This window comes from Bufo gargarizans, chromosome 6, assembly GCF_014858855.1.
Source record: "Bufo gargarizans isolate SCDJY-AF-19 chromosome 6, ASM1485885v1, whole genome shotgun sequence".
In the NCBI taxonomy this organism is placed as follows: Eukaryota; Metazoa; Chordata; class Amphibia; order Anura; family Bufonidae; genus Bufo; species Bufo gargarizans.
This window is the reverse complement of record NC_058085.1, coordinates 117,784,013-117,801,251: the sequence shown is the minus strand read 5'-3', so window position 1 is coordinate 117,801,251 and position 17,239 is coordinate 117,784,013. Positions and strand designations below refer to the sequence as shown.

Genomic DNA, 17,239 nt, shown 5'->3' with positions numbered 1-17,239 from the left:
TACAGATAGTTTGACTTTGCTGTGAAAATACTATCCTCCAGTAAAATGAAATGATAGCATGGCTATCCTTTTAGACAATGTCCTACCCTTTTAGCCAATTTCTTCGGAGGGGACCAGGAGAAGAAAGACTATGAAGTCTTGCGGAGTAGCTAAGAATCTGTTCACCTTACACTTGGGTCATATGTTGGAGATATGCACAGAGAATATTCATACAGTGGCATCCATGAGTTACATTTTTGGAGGCTCACTATATAGGAAATTGCAGTCTGATGGATTTCCTACACAGTCAAAAAAAATAGGAATGCCAGTGCTGGCCACCCAAACTGATATTAAAAGGACAATCCTCTGACCTCCGCTGGGAGAATTATAGCATATGTCTATGTTCAGCGCCAAAAGACACATCGATGGTGTTCAATAAACGTAAGGTGACAAGAGCCTCATTTACTTTTTTATTTCCTCCATTCATTTCTAGGCTTATTGTCCCATTAATGATCACACTGGCGGTGAAGTTCCAGCTCCAGATGGAAATTTCTTTATAAAACAGAAACAAGTGCTTTCATTTGGTTCCTGACCTGCAGTCCCACAAGCATCCTGCCAGTAAAGGGGACTGAGCAGTCTCCATTAGGCACTAACCTCCATTTTCCTCTATGTATTCTAGTTGTCTAGAAGATAACCACAATCCTCAAATCTTTATAATTATCTCTGTCTACTAATGTGCAGAAAAGAAGATGTTACATTTAATTACATAGCAACAAGCCACTTCTCTCTGACACGAGGGGGAGGTCAGTGGATAAAGTTTCTCTGAAAACAATCCTCTGTACGGTGAACGCTCTTCCAGAATCTCCCTCTCTGCTCTATGAAGGATTTGCAGCTGCACTGATGATATTAGCAGACAGATGTTTGGATATTTAGGCTGGATGACATGTGAGGTAATGGTTATTTAAGCCACAATCATTTTTATCTTTACTTTTAAAACTCACTAAAGAGAAATGAGTTTCAAAGAACCATCCATACATGTAATATAAGTAACGGGACAGCTATCTCCTCCAATGCCCCAATAAAAAGGCATGTTCGGTGGCTGACCGAGCATGGAAAAGTGACCGCTAGACACCTCTGCCAGTGCTGATATACTAGGAAAGGTAAAGATCAGGCAGAGGCCCGAGCTCAATGCAGAATCTGTAACCTGTGCCTTTTTTTTTTTTATCACTGCTGTCTTCTACCTATGCATCCCATACAGCAGGGGTGCACAACCTGTGGCTCTTGATACCATTCTGTGCAGCCCCCAACTAACTGGTAACAGACATGTATGAGTATGTCTTGTGGCTGCTCCCATGTATCTTCCATGTATTCTCCCATTAGATGGGAGTCCTAGAAATGTAACTAGACATCTATGATATATACTGTATGTTCAATATGCATATGCCATATATATATACACAGTATTTCAGTTGGTAATACCCCTTTAAAAAAGTTTTATTTTTGGCCCTTGGAATTGGTTCAGGCTGACAATTTGGCCCCCAACCAGAAAAAGGTTGTGCACCCCTGCCCTACAACTACAAGGTCACACGTGCTAAAATCCAACATGACCACAATAGCGTTCAGGGACTGTCCGGATGCACTACACACATGAGAATTTCACCAGTACTAATATATTGAGAGCATCCCTACTTAGAAAAAATTAAATCAGTATATTTCAGCATCAGTATTTCATTACTTTTTGGAAGGGCAGCGTATAGAACAGCAAATAGGCAGCACACGGTGCTAATAACATACAATACAGTAAATCATGCAGCCAATTATTCAATGAACAGATTTTTTTATTTATTAATTTTGTAGACTACTTCGGCCAAATACACAGATGACAGTGAGACCAAAAGAAAAGAAAATGTGCCTTGTCTTGCCACTCAGGACAGGAGGGCCTATTTGTTTCCCTCCCTCCCTCAAATCTTTCATCCCTTTGTTTGCTACTAATGCAGTTCCTTTGGTGAAGGGAGTAAAATGTCCAACCAAGGCTTGGATTCCCTCTCTCTTCATGGAGGAACAGTGGTCCGGTCTTTCTCTAAGGTACATAATATTCTGACACTTGACTGACACCCCAGCGGGAACATTACTAGTGGTCACAGACACAGATCTAATGAAATTGACAAAAGGACCTACTGTATTTACCATTATACCAGTATCTTATTTTTATTTATGTTATGTACTTATATAGCGCTGATTAATCCACAGCGCTTAACAGGCATTAGCGTCAAGCTGTCCCCAATGGGGCTCACAATAAGTTCCCTGATTGTAGTGTGGGAGTACCAGTGCTAACCACTGAGCCACCGTGCTGCCCACTGGTTCCCACCGGTTCCTTGCTCTTAAAAAAAAAAAACTAAAAAAAACTTTGATATCTGTCAATCGCTTATTTCAGCCTCATCTATTAATGATACAAAAACTTGTAACATGTCATGGCCTTTTAGAGATGACTTGGTCACATCACATACCCGTTTACATGCAGTGACAATTTCAGTGGGATCTGCAGACAATTTGATGTATGCCGATAGTCTTATTTTCCCATATAATCTAAAGTGGCACCTGACAGCCCCTTATCCCAGCCACTACTAAAACAATATGCGAGCTTAGTTGTGCTGAACAAAGGTGGCTATCGGCCTAAGAAACATATCACCAGCTTCACTAATCCTTATTGATAAATCACATAGGAAATAAATCTATACAATACTTGCACTTCAAGATTTATTCAGTGCCACATACATATATTATCTTTCTTTACTGGAAAAACATGGGAATCGCATGAACAGGTTTCACTGAAACTTATTTAGGAAAGAAACTGAGTGTGAAGAATGAGCTGGCCACTAGATGGGGTGTAGTAACGCGTCCCCTCTCGATGTATTTAGGCTCCAGTTGCTTTTAATAAACAGAACATCCCACACTTAGCTGTCTCCATCTCCTTCAGATGCTCAGGGAGGGGATCAGATATTACAGTGGGGTGTCTACCTTTGTACCGGGTATGTTGAGAAGACGAAGCAGCTCAGAGGTAAGCGTAGTGAGGCACTGAGGAGCTGGGGCAATGTGCCACTTCTGGTGTGTGAGGATGCTTTGGATCCCTATCGTTTTCCTGGCTCTGCTAATTAGCACTGAGGGGATTGTCAAGACCTGGGACTACTCACCTGTCTTGGGTAAGTCTTTATATCTACATGAGCTTTTGTTTCCTCTAGTAATGTTAAAATGTTATCATAATGCTGTGAACCAGGCAGCATGGACTCGCCTGTCTGCCATAAACTGCCCTCTTTGGATGGCACACTCAGTCTAGTAACTGATTACCAGACAGGCAGGGCGGTCACAGAAAGAACATGTATGCACTAAAGAGCTTTAGGTCTGTCTATGTGTGTACTCACTACATGTTCAGTTTACTATCTCATAGCTCTTCAGCTGGGCAGATACCAGTGCTTCGTACCCAGCCTAAAAGTGGGGGTTTTATCCTTTATATATAGTTACAGAGACAACATATCATAGCAAAAGCTGCAATGAACAAAAAGTTAAAAAAAAAAAGTCACTGAACTGTATAACACTGAGCACTAACTCTCTAGGGAATAAAATGAAGATGGTAAGAACAAGAAATCTTGAAAATACCAAGGCACAATTTATTAGATGCATATTATAAACTATCTGTTTTATATTAAAGAGCACTCCTCCTGGTTATTCTTCTTGCGTGAAGTTCTCTTGTGAGTTATCACGTTGTACTACATAAGTAACAAACCTTCGGTGACAACCACTATTGGCAGTGACTACAGTACTCACAGTCCTTTATTGTTTCTCCTTCTGTCTTATTAAAGGGGTTCACAATATCAGATTGCCGGGGGTCTGAATGGTCTCTTCAAACAGCTGATCAGCGGGAGTGCCGGCATAACCACCTATCTGATACTAATGACCTATCCGGAGGATAGACCAGCAATATGAAAAACTCGGATAACCCCTTTCAACATGTTTTATTGGTTACATATTATCTATAGGTCCTTCTAGACTAAATTGTATTCTTTGACATACCATTTAGCCAGATGAAGCAAGATTTCTTGTCCTCAACAGAACTTCAGTCACACATTTAGGATAGCGATTAACCAAACACTGTCTCCCCAACTCCACTGTGTGCATGCAATATATGGCCAGATGTTAGCTGTCAGCAGGAACTCTTTGCTTTCTTGGCTCCTGGAAGTAGCAAAGGATTGTATTATATCTAGAACTATTAAAGGAAAATAAATTATATGTGATTACTACACATCCAAATCAATTCCATACTGTAAATACAATCAAACAGCTGCACGATTAGCCATAAAATTAAAGTGAATAACAATGATTATCCTGTGACAAGGGCACCTGTCAATGGGTAGGACATATTAGTCAGCAACAGTCAGACCTTGGGGTTAATGTGCTGGAAGCAGGCAACTAAGGGAGAAACTGACATGGACCAAATTGAGACGGCTAGACGACTTGGTCAGAGCCAGGTCCTGTAGGGTGTTCCTGATATGAAGTGGTTAGTACCTACCAAGGAAATGTAAGCAAGGACAAATGGTGAACAAGAGGACACTGCCATGGACACCCAAGAAGACTAGCCTGATCCCACAGAAAAGCTACTGAACCAGAAATTGCTGAAAATTTTAACATCCCAAATTTACTTTTGATTATGCCTGAATTCTCAGGTAAAAATAATTGGCGCATGTTTTGCACGTCTCATATTAGACACATTTGTGCAGAAAGAAAGACAAAAAGAATAATCCACTGGGGTTATGGCTTTGTGGGGAAATGAATGTGGATTTGGTTTAAGATACACTATTTTGCACCACAATTTTGGCACAAACAATAGGCTAAAGACACGCCAGATTTCTCATTTAGGATCACCCACTGTGATAAATCTAGCAGATCTTTAGACTGTCTACGTTTACACTGTTTAGTAGACAGGATTACTGAATCTGACTCATTGTTGGCTATGATAAAAAGGTGTCAGAACACACAGTGCAACACAGCATGCTGCATATGGGGCTGTGTAGCAAGAGACCAGTCAGACAGGCCATGCCGACCCTTGTCCAGCACCTATTATGGACACTGCACCATGGCCAGGTAAATCACATTAATCTTTTCCATGACACAGACAGCCAGGTGCGTCTGCATTACTTATCAGCACTAGGGTGTACAGTACAATGGGATGGAAGCAAGTTGGCAGGAGTAGTGTGATACTCTGGAAAATGCTTTGCTAGAAAACTTACAGGACTTACAATGGTATTCCCACCTCAGTCAATCATGGTGAAACAACCGCAGACTGTGCTATGCTGTTCCCGCAGAAGTGAATAAAAGCTATGGAAACACTGTAGCACAACGAACTGCGTGAAGATCATGCATCAAGGGGGGTCAGAGCAGTTTTGGCAGCAGATAGTTTTAATGTTATGCAAAAAATTATGCTACGGCATCATCATAATTCAGCCTATTCCAACAGGCATATAGGCAGATTAATCAATTAAAAACTATCATAAGGCCTCCTGCACAAGGAGGAGATGTGTGCAGTGCCTGTATGGAGTCCTTCTGGCTCTATACTAAAAAGTTATTTCTTCTAGAGGAGAACTCTGGTGCCTTATCCAATAGAGCACACCAGATTGCTTTACATTTTGAAATCAGAGGCATGCAGAGGTACAGCTGAGCCCCATAGAAGTCTATGGGTGCTGCATCAGAACTTGGATGTTGTGCAGAGTCATAATCCAGAAATCATATTTATCAGCTGAGCCACTTTTGGAGGCTGCAAGCATCACTTGGATGTTTCCATCAATAGGAGCGTTACAGAGGAGTGGTATGAGTGCAGCTTGTTGTCTTCATCAAATCACAGATATTTCACTTCGGACACGTACATCTCCCGCAATGTTCTGTGCAGCACAGTCCTCCCTAGAAACCGTTCATCTATTCCTCCCATATAGCTGTGTACTGTAGGCTTTTGGCAGCAAAGTGGTTAAATTGTAACACTGGTACTTGCCAGTACATCCCACATTATAAGCTAGAACTGCACAGGGCAACAAGCCATACTAGTGAGAACCTTTGCTGTTGCTTAGTTTTAGGACAAGTTATTTTGGAGCCCAAGGCTAATATTTTATGCCGTAATGCATAAACATAGTAACATACACTTTAGTTTGTAAAGCTTAAAAAAAAATAAAAAATAAAACATACTTCCATCAAGTTCAGCCTATTATCCTGCAAAATTGATCCAGAGAAAGTCAAAAAGAAAAAAAAAAGAAAAACAACACGAGGTAGCCAGTTTCCTCATTTTAGAGGGAAAAAATTCCCTGGATCAACGACCTTAAATTTGTAGTAACTAAAACCTGTAATATTATTACACTTCAGAAATACATCCAGACCCCTCTTGATCTTGTTTAGTGAGCTCCATAGTCTCACTTCTCTTACTATAAAGAATCCCCTTCTATGGTGCTCCCATAGAAATAAATGGATTTCTGACCAGCCGCTCCGTCCATTTCAGGGGGGCTCCACAGGATCTGTAGGACCCTCACCAATCTGAAACTGGAATATCTCTTTAATTTTGATAATATTTCTGAGTACTGTAGTCCACCCATTCCAGTTATTACTTTAGTTGCTCTTCTCTGAACCCTCTCCAGCTCTGCTATGTCTGCCTTGTTCACAGGAGTCCAGAACTGTGCACAGTACTCCATGTGTGGTATGGACTATGTTCTCATCACAGGCATCCATGTCGCTTTGGAGGCATCCCATGATCTTACTGGCCTTGGCAGCAGCTGCCTGAAACTGGTTGCTACAGTTTAGGCTTCGTTCACATCACCGTTTTGTTCACGTTCTTCTGATCCGTCAGAAAAAAAACTGCTCCTTTATCCGTGCTGATACCGCGTTATACACTTCTTTTTATTGAGTTACTTCAAGATAACATCTCTTAGAAAACCTTCAAACAGTTTACCCACGACTGATGTTAGACTTACAGGCCTACAGTTTGCAGGCTCAGTTTTTTACCCCTTTTTGAATATTGCTACAACACTTGCAAAACACCAGTCCTGTAGAACAGACTCCATCATTATATAGTCCACAAACATCAGAAATAAGGGTCTACCTATTACATCACTTAATTCTCTTAGGATACAGAAGTGTATGCCATTTGAACCAAGTGATTGGTCTATTTTAATCTTAGACACCGCTGCACTTCTTCCTGGGTCAGAGAGGCCACATTTATTGGAGAGTTTACTTTCACACTCTGCATTTCATCTTGCATTACATTTTCCTCAGTGAAGACAGTGCAAAAATATTTTTTTTTATAAATTAGCTTTTTCCTCATCATCCTCTACAACTTCTCCCTCATCACTCCTTAATAGTCCAATACTTTCAGGGTTAACCTTTTTACCATATTATTATTGAAGAACATTTTAGGGTTAGTTTTATTCTCTTTGGAAATAAGCTGTATCTCTCTTATACATAGTAACATAGTACATAAGGCCGAAAAAAGACATTTGTCCATCCAGTTCGGCCTGTCATCCTGCAAGTTGATCCAGAGGAAGGCAAAAAAAAAACTGTGAGGTAGAAGCCAATTTTCCTCACTTTAGGGGAATAAAAATTCCTTCCCGACTCCAATCAGGCAATCAGAATAAATCCCTGGATCAACGATATCTCTCTAGTAGCTATAGCCTGTAATATTATTACGCTCCAGAAATACATCCAGGCCCCTCTTGAATTCCTTTATTGTACTCACCATCACCACCTCCTCAGGCAGAGAGTTCCATAGTCTCACTGCTCTTACCGTAAAGAATCCTCTTCTATGTTTGTGTACAAACCTTCTTTCCTCCAGACGCATAGGATGTCCCCTCGTCACAGTCACCGTCCTGGGAATAAATAGATGACGGGATAGATATCTGTACTGACCCCTGATATATTTATACATAGTAATTAGATCTCCTCTTAGTCGTCTTTTTTCTAAAGTGAATAACCCTAATTTTGATAATCTTTCAGGGTACTGTAGTTGCCCCATTCCAGTTATTACTTTAGTTGCCCTCCTCTGGACCCTCTCCAGCTCTGCTATGTCTGCTTTGTTCACTGGAGCCCAGAACTGTACACAGTACTCCATGTGTGGTCTGACTAATGATTTGTAAAGTGGTAGGACTATGTTCTCATCACGGGCATCTATGCCCCTTTTGATGCAACCCATTATCTTATTTGCCTTGGCAGCAGCTGTCTGACACTGTTTTTTGCAGCTTAGTTTGCTGTTTATTAAAATTCCTAGATCTTTTTCCATGTCAGTGTTACCGAGTATTTTACCATTTAATAAGTACGGGTGACTTGCATTATTCCTTCCCATGTGCATAACTTTACATTTGTCAGTGTTAAACCTCATCTGCCACTTATCTGCCCAAGCCTCCAATCTATCCAGATCCCTCTGTAGTAGTATACTGTCCTCTTCAGTGTTAATTACTTTACACAGTTTAGTGTCATCTGCAAAAATTGATATTTTACTATGCAGGCCTTCTACAAGATCATTAATAAATATATTGAAGAGAATAGGGCCCAATACTGACCCCTGAGGTACTCCACTAGTGACAGTGACCCAATCTGAGTATTTACCATTAATAACCACCCTCTGTTTTCTATCATTGAGCCAGTTACTTACCCACTTACAGACGTTTTCTCCCAGTCCGAGCATTCTCATTTTATATACTAACCTTTTATGTGGTACAGTGTCAAATGCTTTGGAGAAGTCCAGATACACGACATCCATTGATTCGCCGCTGTCAAGTCTAGAACTTACCTCCTCATAGAAACTGATTAAATTTGTTTGACATGATCGATCCCTCACGAAGCCATGCTGATATGGCGTTATTTGCTTATTTCCGTTAAGATGCTCTAACATAGCATCTCTCAGAAAACCTTCAAACAGTTTACCCACAACAGATGTTAAACTTACCGGCCTATAGTTTCCAGGCTCTGTTTTTGGACCCTTTTTGAATATTGGCACCACATTTGCCATGCGCCAATCCTGTGGGACATTCCCTGTCAATATAGAATCTGCAAATATCAGAAATAAGGGTCTGGCTATGACATTACTTAATTCCCTTAGGATACGGGGGTGTATGCCATCCGGTCCTGGCGATTTGTCTATTTTAATCTTTTTAAGTCGCTGTTGCACTTCTTCCTGGGTCAGACAGGACACTTTTAATGGGGAATTTATTTCAACATTCGGCATGTCATCTGACAGTTTATTTTCCTCAGTGAATACATTGGAGAAAAAAATATTTAACAGCTTTGCTTTCTCCTCGTCGCTCTCTGCGACTCCCCCCTCATTACTCTTTAACGGGCCGACACCTTCAGATTTATACTTTTTAACATTTATATAATTGAAGAACATTTTAGGGTTAGTTTTACTCTCTTTGGCAATTAATCTCTCAGTCTCTAGTTTGGCCGCTTTTATTTGTTTTTTACATGTTCTATTTTTTTCCTTATAGTTTTTCAGTGCTTCTGTGCTACCTTCCTGTTTTAGTGTTTTATATGCTTTCTTTTTGTCATTTATTGCTTTCTTTACAGTTCTGTTTATCCACATTGGTTTCTTTTTGTTCCTTAACCTTTTATTCCCATACGGTATGTACCTCTCACAATGAGATTTTAGGATGCTTTTAAAGATATCCCATTTTGTGGCTGTATTTTTATTTGTGAGGACTTTATCCCATTTAGTTAGGCCTATGGCCTTTCTTAGTTGGCTAAATTTAGCTTTTTTGAAGTTTGGTATTTTTGTTCCTCCCTGTAGAAACGCTCTCTTGAATGATAATTGGAAGGTTATTACTTTGTGGTCACTATTTCCCAGGTGTCCCCCAACCTGCACATCTGTTGTTCTGTCAGGCCTATTGGTTAATACTAAGTCCAGTATGGCCATCCCTCTAGTCGGGTCCTGAACCAGTTGGGAGAGGTAATTGTCTTTGGTTATTGCCAAGAACCTGTTTCCTTTATGAGATATACAAGTTTCAGTTTCCCAGTCTATATCTGGGTAGTTGAAGTCCCCCATAATAACCACCTCATTATGATTTGCCACCTCGTCTATCTCGTTTAGTAGTAGATTTTCTGTGGACTCTGGTATGTTAGGTGGTTTATAGTAAACTCCTATTAGTAATTTATTATTGTTTTTAGCGCCATGTATCTCTACCCACAGTGACTCCACATGTTCATGCCCCTCACTTATATGTTCACGGAGTGTGGGCTTTAGTCAGGACTTTACATAAAGGCAGACCCCTCCCCCTCTCCGGTTTTGACGATCCTTTCTAAACAGACTGTAACCCTGTACATTAACTGCCCAGTCATAGCTATCATCCAGCCATGTCTCAGTTATTTCCACTATGTCATAGTCACATATTCTATTTTTTTCTTTATACTTTGTTAACCTCTTTATTGTAAGTTACTTTATTTGATTATCTCAAGCACATCTTTCAATAAATATTCTGCTTGCAGATAACAGCTCAGTGAACCCTACATAACTAAGTAACCTCTCTTCTGCAATAAGGCTGGTGCTACACAGCGATCTTGGGCATCACAGGTGTCTTGCAAACAAGGATTGCAGTGTAGCAGGGCAGCCATGTCAGTGAATGGAGTCATAGTCACGGCAAACATGCAAGTCACATTCATTTCTATGGCTGTGATCCTTGATCAAGCAACACCCATGCCACCCAAGATCGCTATGTAGCCCTAGTCTTATACTCTTATAGATTTTATTCCATAGTTTTTTTGTTATAGTAATGTATGGGAGGTTACTTTTAACAAGTGATACCCCTTACAGCTGCCATAGGGGGTATCTCTCAGCTTTCACAGACTCCTGACTAGCAGATAAGCTTAAAGGGGTCGTCTCACTTCAGTAAGTGGCATTTATCATGTAGAGAAAGTTAATACAAGGCACTTACTAACTTATTGTTATTGTCCATATGGCTTCCTCTGCTGGCTGGATTCATTTTTCTATCACATTATACACTGCTTGTTTCCATGGTTACAGACCACTCTGCAATCCTTCAGTGGTGGTCGTGCTTGCACAATATAGGAAAAAGCACTAGCCTATATGCGCTCCCATGGTCCTGACCACCAGAGAGGCTGATGCTTTTTCCTATAGTGTGCAAGCACAACCACCACTGATTCATTGCAGGGTGGTCTGTAACCAGGGAAACGAGCAGTGTATAATGTGATAGAAAAATGAATCCAGCCAGCAGAGGAAGCAATATGAATAATATTAATACATTAGTAAGTGCTTTGTATTAACTTTTTCTACATGATAAATGCAACTTACTGAAGTGAGACAACCCCTTTAACTATGGAGCAGTTAAGGCATAATTGCATAACAAAAATAAAAACTTGGTGACAGTGCATGTAGCTCTATTGGCAGACAAGTTGTTTTTCCCGGCAACAGATATAACTAATAAAAGGCAAAAAAAAAAAAAATCTGTTTATTGTTCATTTCAGTATGTACTTATTTCATTTTAACCCCTTAGGGACCCATGACGTATCGGTACGGCATGTTTCCCGAATCCTTAAGGACCCATGACGTACCGGTACGTCATGGCTTCAATTCGCGATTCCGGCGCTGCGGGGGTTAATCGGAACGGGATGCCGGCTGAAATCATTCAGCCGGCATCCCGTAACAACACAGGGGGGGGTCATTTGACCCCCCCGTATAGACGATCGCAGAAAACCGCAGGTCCATTCAGACCTGCGGTTTTCTGCGTTTCCGGTCCATTCGGGTGTGCTGTGACCCGATGAACCGGAAAAAGACTGCGATCGGTGGCGTAATTTTACACCACCAATCGCAGTCCGAGGATTTGAGGAGGCGGTGCTGGCCCTGGTGCTGAACACTGCTGTCCAGGGTGCTGATTGGTGCAGGGGAGAGAGGCGCGAGATTCAAACTTCCTGCGCTCCTCTCTCCCCTCCTCTTCCTGTCCAGCACCCTGACCGTGCAGCATCGTCCAGCACCAGCTCCTGTGTCCCCCTAATCGGCATCCATCACCCTCCTGCACCCATCGCCACTCAGGTAGGTTAGGGTCAGTGAGGGAGAGGCACCATTAGGAAGGGAAAGAAGGGAAAAGTTAGTTAGGAAAAAAAAAAAAAAAAAAAAGAAATTTTACACAAAAATTTTTTGATCCATCTATCAGACCCCAGAGCCCCCCCTGCCACTTGCCCCCCCCCCTACCAGCCCCCCCCCACCACCAGCCCCCCCCACCCATCCCCCCACCAGCCCTCCCCCAGCCTCCCCCCCCCTCACCACTAGCCCCCTTACCACCACTTTTTTTTTATTTTTCTGCGTTCGCTGACTGGTCGGCACTTTAGCGTCCGTCCACTGTTAGAGCATCGCCTGCCCCACCGCTGATCAGCGTTGTACCGCTGATCAGCAACTTTGAACTTTTTTTTTTTTTTTTTCTAACACTTGCCCCTTTATTTTCCTTTTTTTAGTACGCGAACACCCGTTGCCCCCACACACACGCAAATATAATAAAGGTTTCCACACACGCACACCTACACGCACACACACCCATGGCCCGCCGGGTGTTCTCGGCCGAGGAGGCATACGCCCAGATTGCCTCCGACTCCGAGAGCCCCAGTGAGGATGAGGATGACCCCACATTCCTTCTGTCATCCGCATCCTCCTCATCATCATCGGATGACGATGAGCCACCAAGGCGGCGGAGACGCCGCCAGGCGGAGCCAGGGGCCACACATGCTAGGGATCCTGTGGCCCACCCTAGTACGAGCCGCCCTGGGGTTCGTACTGGTTTCCCGGCCCACCAAATAAGTTCACCGGAGCCCCCTGCCGATGAACTTAGCTGGTGTCCCCCAGTGGACTTTGAGCCTGAGATTCCGGATTTCGCTGGCAATCCTGGAATCCAGATTCCCACAGTGGGGTTTACTGAAATAGACTTTTTTAGTTTTTTTTTTCAGTAACCCACTGGTGAATTTGATGGTGGAGCAGACGAATCTGTACGCCCAACAGTTCGTCGCTCAAAACCCAGGCTCATTTTTGGCTAGACCCGGTGGCTGGACGCCGGTCAGTGCAGCCGAAATGAGGACATTTTGGGGCCTCGTGCTGCATATGGGTCTAGTCCAAAAACCCAGTGTCAGGCAATACTGGAGTGGGGACGTCCTATACCAGACCCCACTGTACAGTATGGTCATGACACGTCCCCGGTTTGAGGCCATCCGGAAATGTCTGCATTATTCCGATAATGCAGCATGTCCACCCCGAGGTGATCCTGCCTATGACCGGCTGTATAAGATACGGCCGGTCATCGATCACTTTGGGGCCACATTTCAGCAGGCCTACGTACCTGGAAGGGAGGTCGCGGTTGATGAGTCTCTCGTTGCGTTCAAGGGGAGACTCAGTTTCCGCCAATACATTCCCACAAAGCGGGCGAGGTATGGCGTGAAGCTATACAAAATTTGTGAGAGTACCTCAGGGTACACTTACAAATTTCGTGTGTACGAGGGGCGAGATTCCCGTATTCAACCCCCAGAATGTCCCCCCACTCTGGGTGTTAGCGGGAAACTCGTGTGGGACCTTATGCACCCACTGCTGGATAAGGGTTACCACTTGTACGTGGATAACTTTTATACCAGCATTCCCTTGTTCAGGTCCCTTGCCGCCAGATCCACGTTCGCTTGTGGGACCGTGCGGAAAAATCAGCGCGGCCTCCCTGCCCACCCCCTCCAGGTACCTATCCCCAGGGGTGAGACCCGTGCCCTTACCAGTGGAAACCTGTTGCTGGTCAGGTATAAGGACAAGAGGGATGTCCTTATGCTGTCCACAATCCACGGTAACAGCACCACCCCAGTCCCTGTGCGAGGTACCGCGGCAACGGTCCTCAAGCCCGATTGTATCGTCGACTACAATCGGTATATGGGAGGAGTTGATCTCTCTGATCAAGTCCTCACGCCATATAATGCCATGCGCAAAACCCGGGCATGGTACAAAAAAGTTACGGTCTACATGGTGCAGGTTGCCATGTACAACTCTTTTGTACTATCCCGAAGCGCTGGCAGCACAGGGACATTCCTCCAATTCTATGAGGCAGTCCTCAAAGACCTGATCTTTTCGGACCGGGAAAGAGCAGGCCGGAGTACCTCGGGAACTGGAGGCGCCCGGATCGTCCCTGGCCAACACTTTCCAGGTGTGGTCCCCCATACTGGAAAGAAGGGACGAACCCAAAAAAGATGCAGAGTGCGTCACAAGAGGGGGATACGGAAGGACACCACCACTCAATGTGACACGTGCCCCGATCATCCGGGCCTCTGCGTTATCGATTGCTTCAGGGAGTATCACACTTCCATGGAGTACTAAATTTTTATAATCCCCAACAGTCCACTAGAGAACATAAAACACTATGGCTCTTAGACTTTGGAGACACAGAAACAATTTTTTTCCCCCAAAAAAATATTAGTTTTAGAGCAGGCATCCTCAAACTGCGGCCCTCCAGATGTTGTAAAACTATAACTCCCAGCATGCCCAGACAACCTACAGCCATCAGCAGGGCATGGTGGGAATTGTAGTTTTACAACATCTGGAGGGCCGCAGTTTTTAGGATGCCTGCTTAGTGTCTCCAAAGTCTGAGAGCCATACATATTGGGCATCGTCGCGTGCGTAAAAGTCGTCGCTATAAAAATAACATTTGACCAAACGCCTCGAATGAACGGTGTTAAAAATATAAAAAACAAAAACGGTGCCAAAACACCAATTTTTGGGCAAAATTTCAATTTGAATCCCTTTTGCTGGTAATAAAGCAAGGGTTAACAGCCAAACAAAACTCAATATTTATGGCCCTGATTCTGTAGTTTGCAGAAACACCCCATATGTGGTCGTAAATGGCTATATAGCCGCACGGCAGGGCATAGAACGAAGGGAACTCCATACGGTTTCTGGAAGGCAGATTTTGATGGACAGTTTTTTTTTTGACACCATGTCCCATTAGAAGCCCCCCCTGATGTAGCCTAGACTAGAAACTCCAAAAAAGTGACCCCATCTAAGAAACTACACCCCTCAAGGTATTCAAAAGTTACTTTACAAACTATGTTAACCCTTTAGGTGTTCCACAAAACTAAATAGCGAATGTAGAAAATTTTTTAGAATTTAATTTTTTTGTTACATTGCCTCAAAAAAGAGTAATATAGAGCAACCAAAAATCATATTTACCCCTAAAATAGTCCCAAAACAACAACCACCTTATCCTGTAGTTTCCTAGATGGGGTCACTTTTATGGAGTTTCTACTCTAGGGGTGCATCAGGGGGCTTGAAAGGGTACATGGTGTAAATAAACCAGTCCAGCAAAATCTGCCTTCCAAAAACCATATGACGTTCCCCTCCTTCTATGTCCTGCCGTTTGGCCAAACAGTAGTTTACGACCACATATGGGGTGTTTCTGCAAACTACAGAATCAGGGCAACCCATTTTGAGTTTTGTTTGGCAGTTAACCCTTGTTTTACTCCTGGAAAAAATTGATTATATTGGAAAATTTTCCAAAAAATAGAAATTTCTAAATTGTTTCTCCATCTGCCATTAACTCTTGTGGAACACCTAAAGGGTTAACAAAGTTTGTAAACCCAGTTTTGAATACCTTGAGGGGTGTACTTTCTTAGATGGAGTCACTTTTTTGAAATTTCTATTCTAGGGGTGCAACAGGGGGCTTCAAATGGGACATGGTATAAACAAAACCAGTCCTGCAAAATCTGCCTTCCAAAACCCATATGGTGTTCCCCTCCTTCTATGTCCTCCCGTTTGGCCAAACAGTAGTTTACGACCACATATGGGGTGTTTCTGCAAACTACAGAATCAGGGCAACCCATTTTGAGTTTTGTTTGGCAGTTAACCCTTGTTTTACTCCTGGAAAAAATTGATTATATTGGAAAATTTTCCCAAAAATAGAAATTTCTAAATTGTTTCTCCATCTGCCATTAACTCTTGTGGAACACCTAAAGGGTTAATAAAGTTTGAAAAAACAGTTTTGAATACCTTGAGGGGTGTACTTTCTAGAATGGGGTCATTTTTGGGAGGTTTCTATTATCTAAGCCTCACAATATGACTGCAAACCTGAACTGGTCCATAAAAAGTGGGATTTTGAAGATTTCTGAAAAATTTCAAAATTTGCTTCTAAACTTCTAAGCCTTGTAACATCCCCAAAAAATAAATTATCATTCCCAAAATGCTACACACATGAAGTAGACATATGGGGAATGTAAAGCCATCACAATTTTTGGGGGTATTACTATGTATTACAGAAGTAGAGAAACTGAAACTTTGAAATTTGCTAATTTTTCAAAAAAAATTGTAAAAATCTTATTTTTTGGTGCAAAAAAATTAACTTTTTTGACCCAATTTTAGCAGTGTCATGAAGTACAATATGTGACGAAAAAACAATCTCAGAACGGCCTGGGTAAGTCAAAGCGTTTTAAAGTTATCAGCACTTAAAGGGACACTGGTCAGATTTGCAAAAAATGGCCAAGTCCTTAAGGTGAAATAGGGCTGAGTCCTTAAGGGGTTAACAGGTAACAATTTTTATATCATATATGAAATTTAACACTGTTTTGGAACATACCAACGAAAAGGTCCCAAAACTGTAGGTCTCTCTGAATAGAAGTGTAGTGGGCATGTTGTTTTACCACTACATTCATTTCTACAAGGCTGATGTAGACAGGTCCCATAGAAATGAATGAAGCTACAAACTACCGCTCCATCGGGATCTCTGGGGGTCCCAGCGTATCTTGTAGATAGGTGATAATTTGGACTGAGAAAGGAGCATCCATATGAATTAAAGTATAGAGAAGTGCTGGCATACTGACCACAAGCAATTAGCAGGATAAGTGAAAGTGTTCAATTTCACTGCTCCATCCCCACAGCAGCAATGACACATTACACAGTGCAATGCTAACTAAAATCAATTAGCACTGGCTAATTAATGAAAATGATGAATAGGGAATCCTCTTATTAACTCAGGATACTCTAACATTTTATACAAACAATAATCTTTCTGAAGCTAGTTTCACATTAGTGCTAAAATGGTCCAGCAGGCTGTTCCTCTGCCAGAACACGTCCAGTATAACCCTATAATGGTCCCAGAGGGGATCCGGCTTGTTTCTGGCATTAGTGCCGAGCTTTAGCTGGACAAGTACAGCTGCTAGCAGGGTTTGTTTGTCCGGCCGAATCCCGCCACTAATGCTGGAAACAGGCCACATCCTTGCCGAG

At 42.5% G+C, this 17,239-nt stretch overlaps 1 protein-coding gene across 1 annotated transcript in view; it reads left to right on the top strand.

Moving 5' to 3' along the window:
- Nucleotides 1–2,923: 2,923 nt before the first annotated feature.
- Nucleotides 2,924–17,239, top strand: part of PLXDC1 (plexin domain containing 1) — a 108,879-nt gene continuing 94,563 nt past the window's right edge. Inside the window, exon 1 of the mRNA XM_044297804.1 lies at nucleotides 2,924–3,179. Within this exon, the coding sequence (XP_044153739.1) occupies nucleotides 3,071–3,179 (109 nt within the window). The 5' untranslated portion in view covers nucleotides 2,924–3,070. The remainder of the gene's footprint in view (nucleotides 3,180–17,239) is intronic.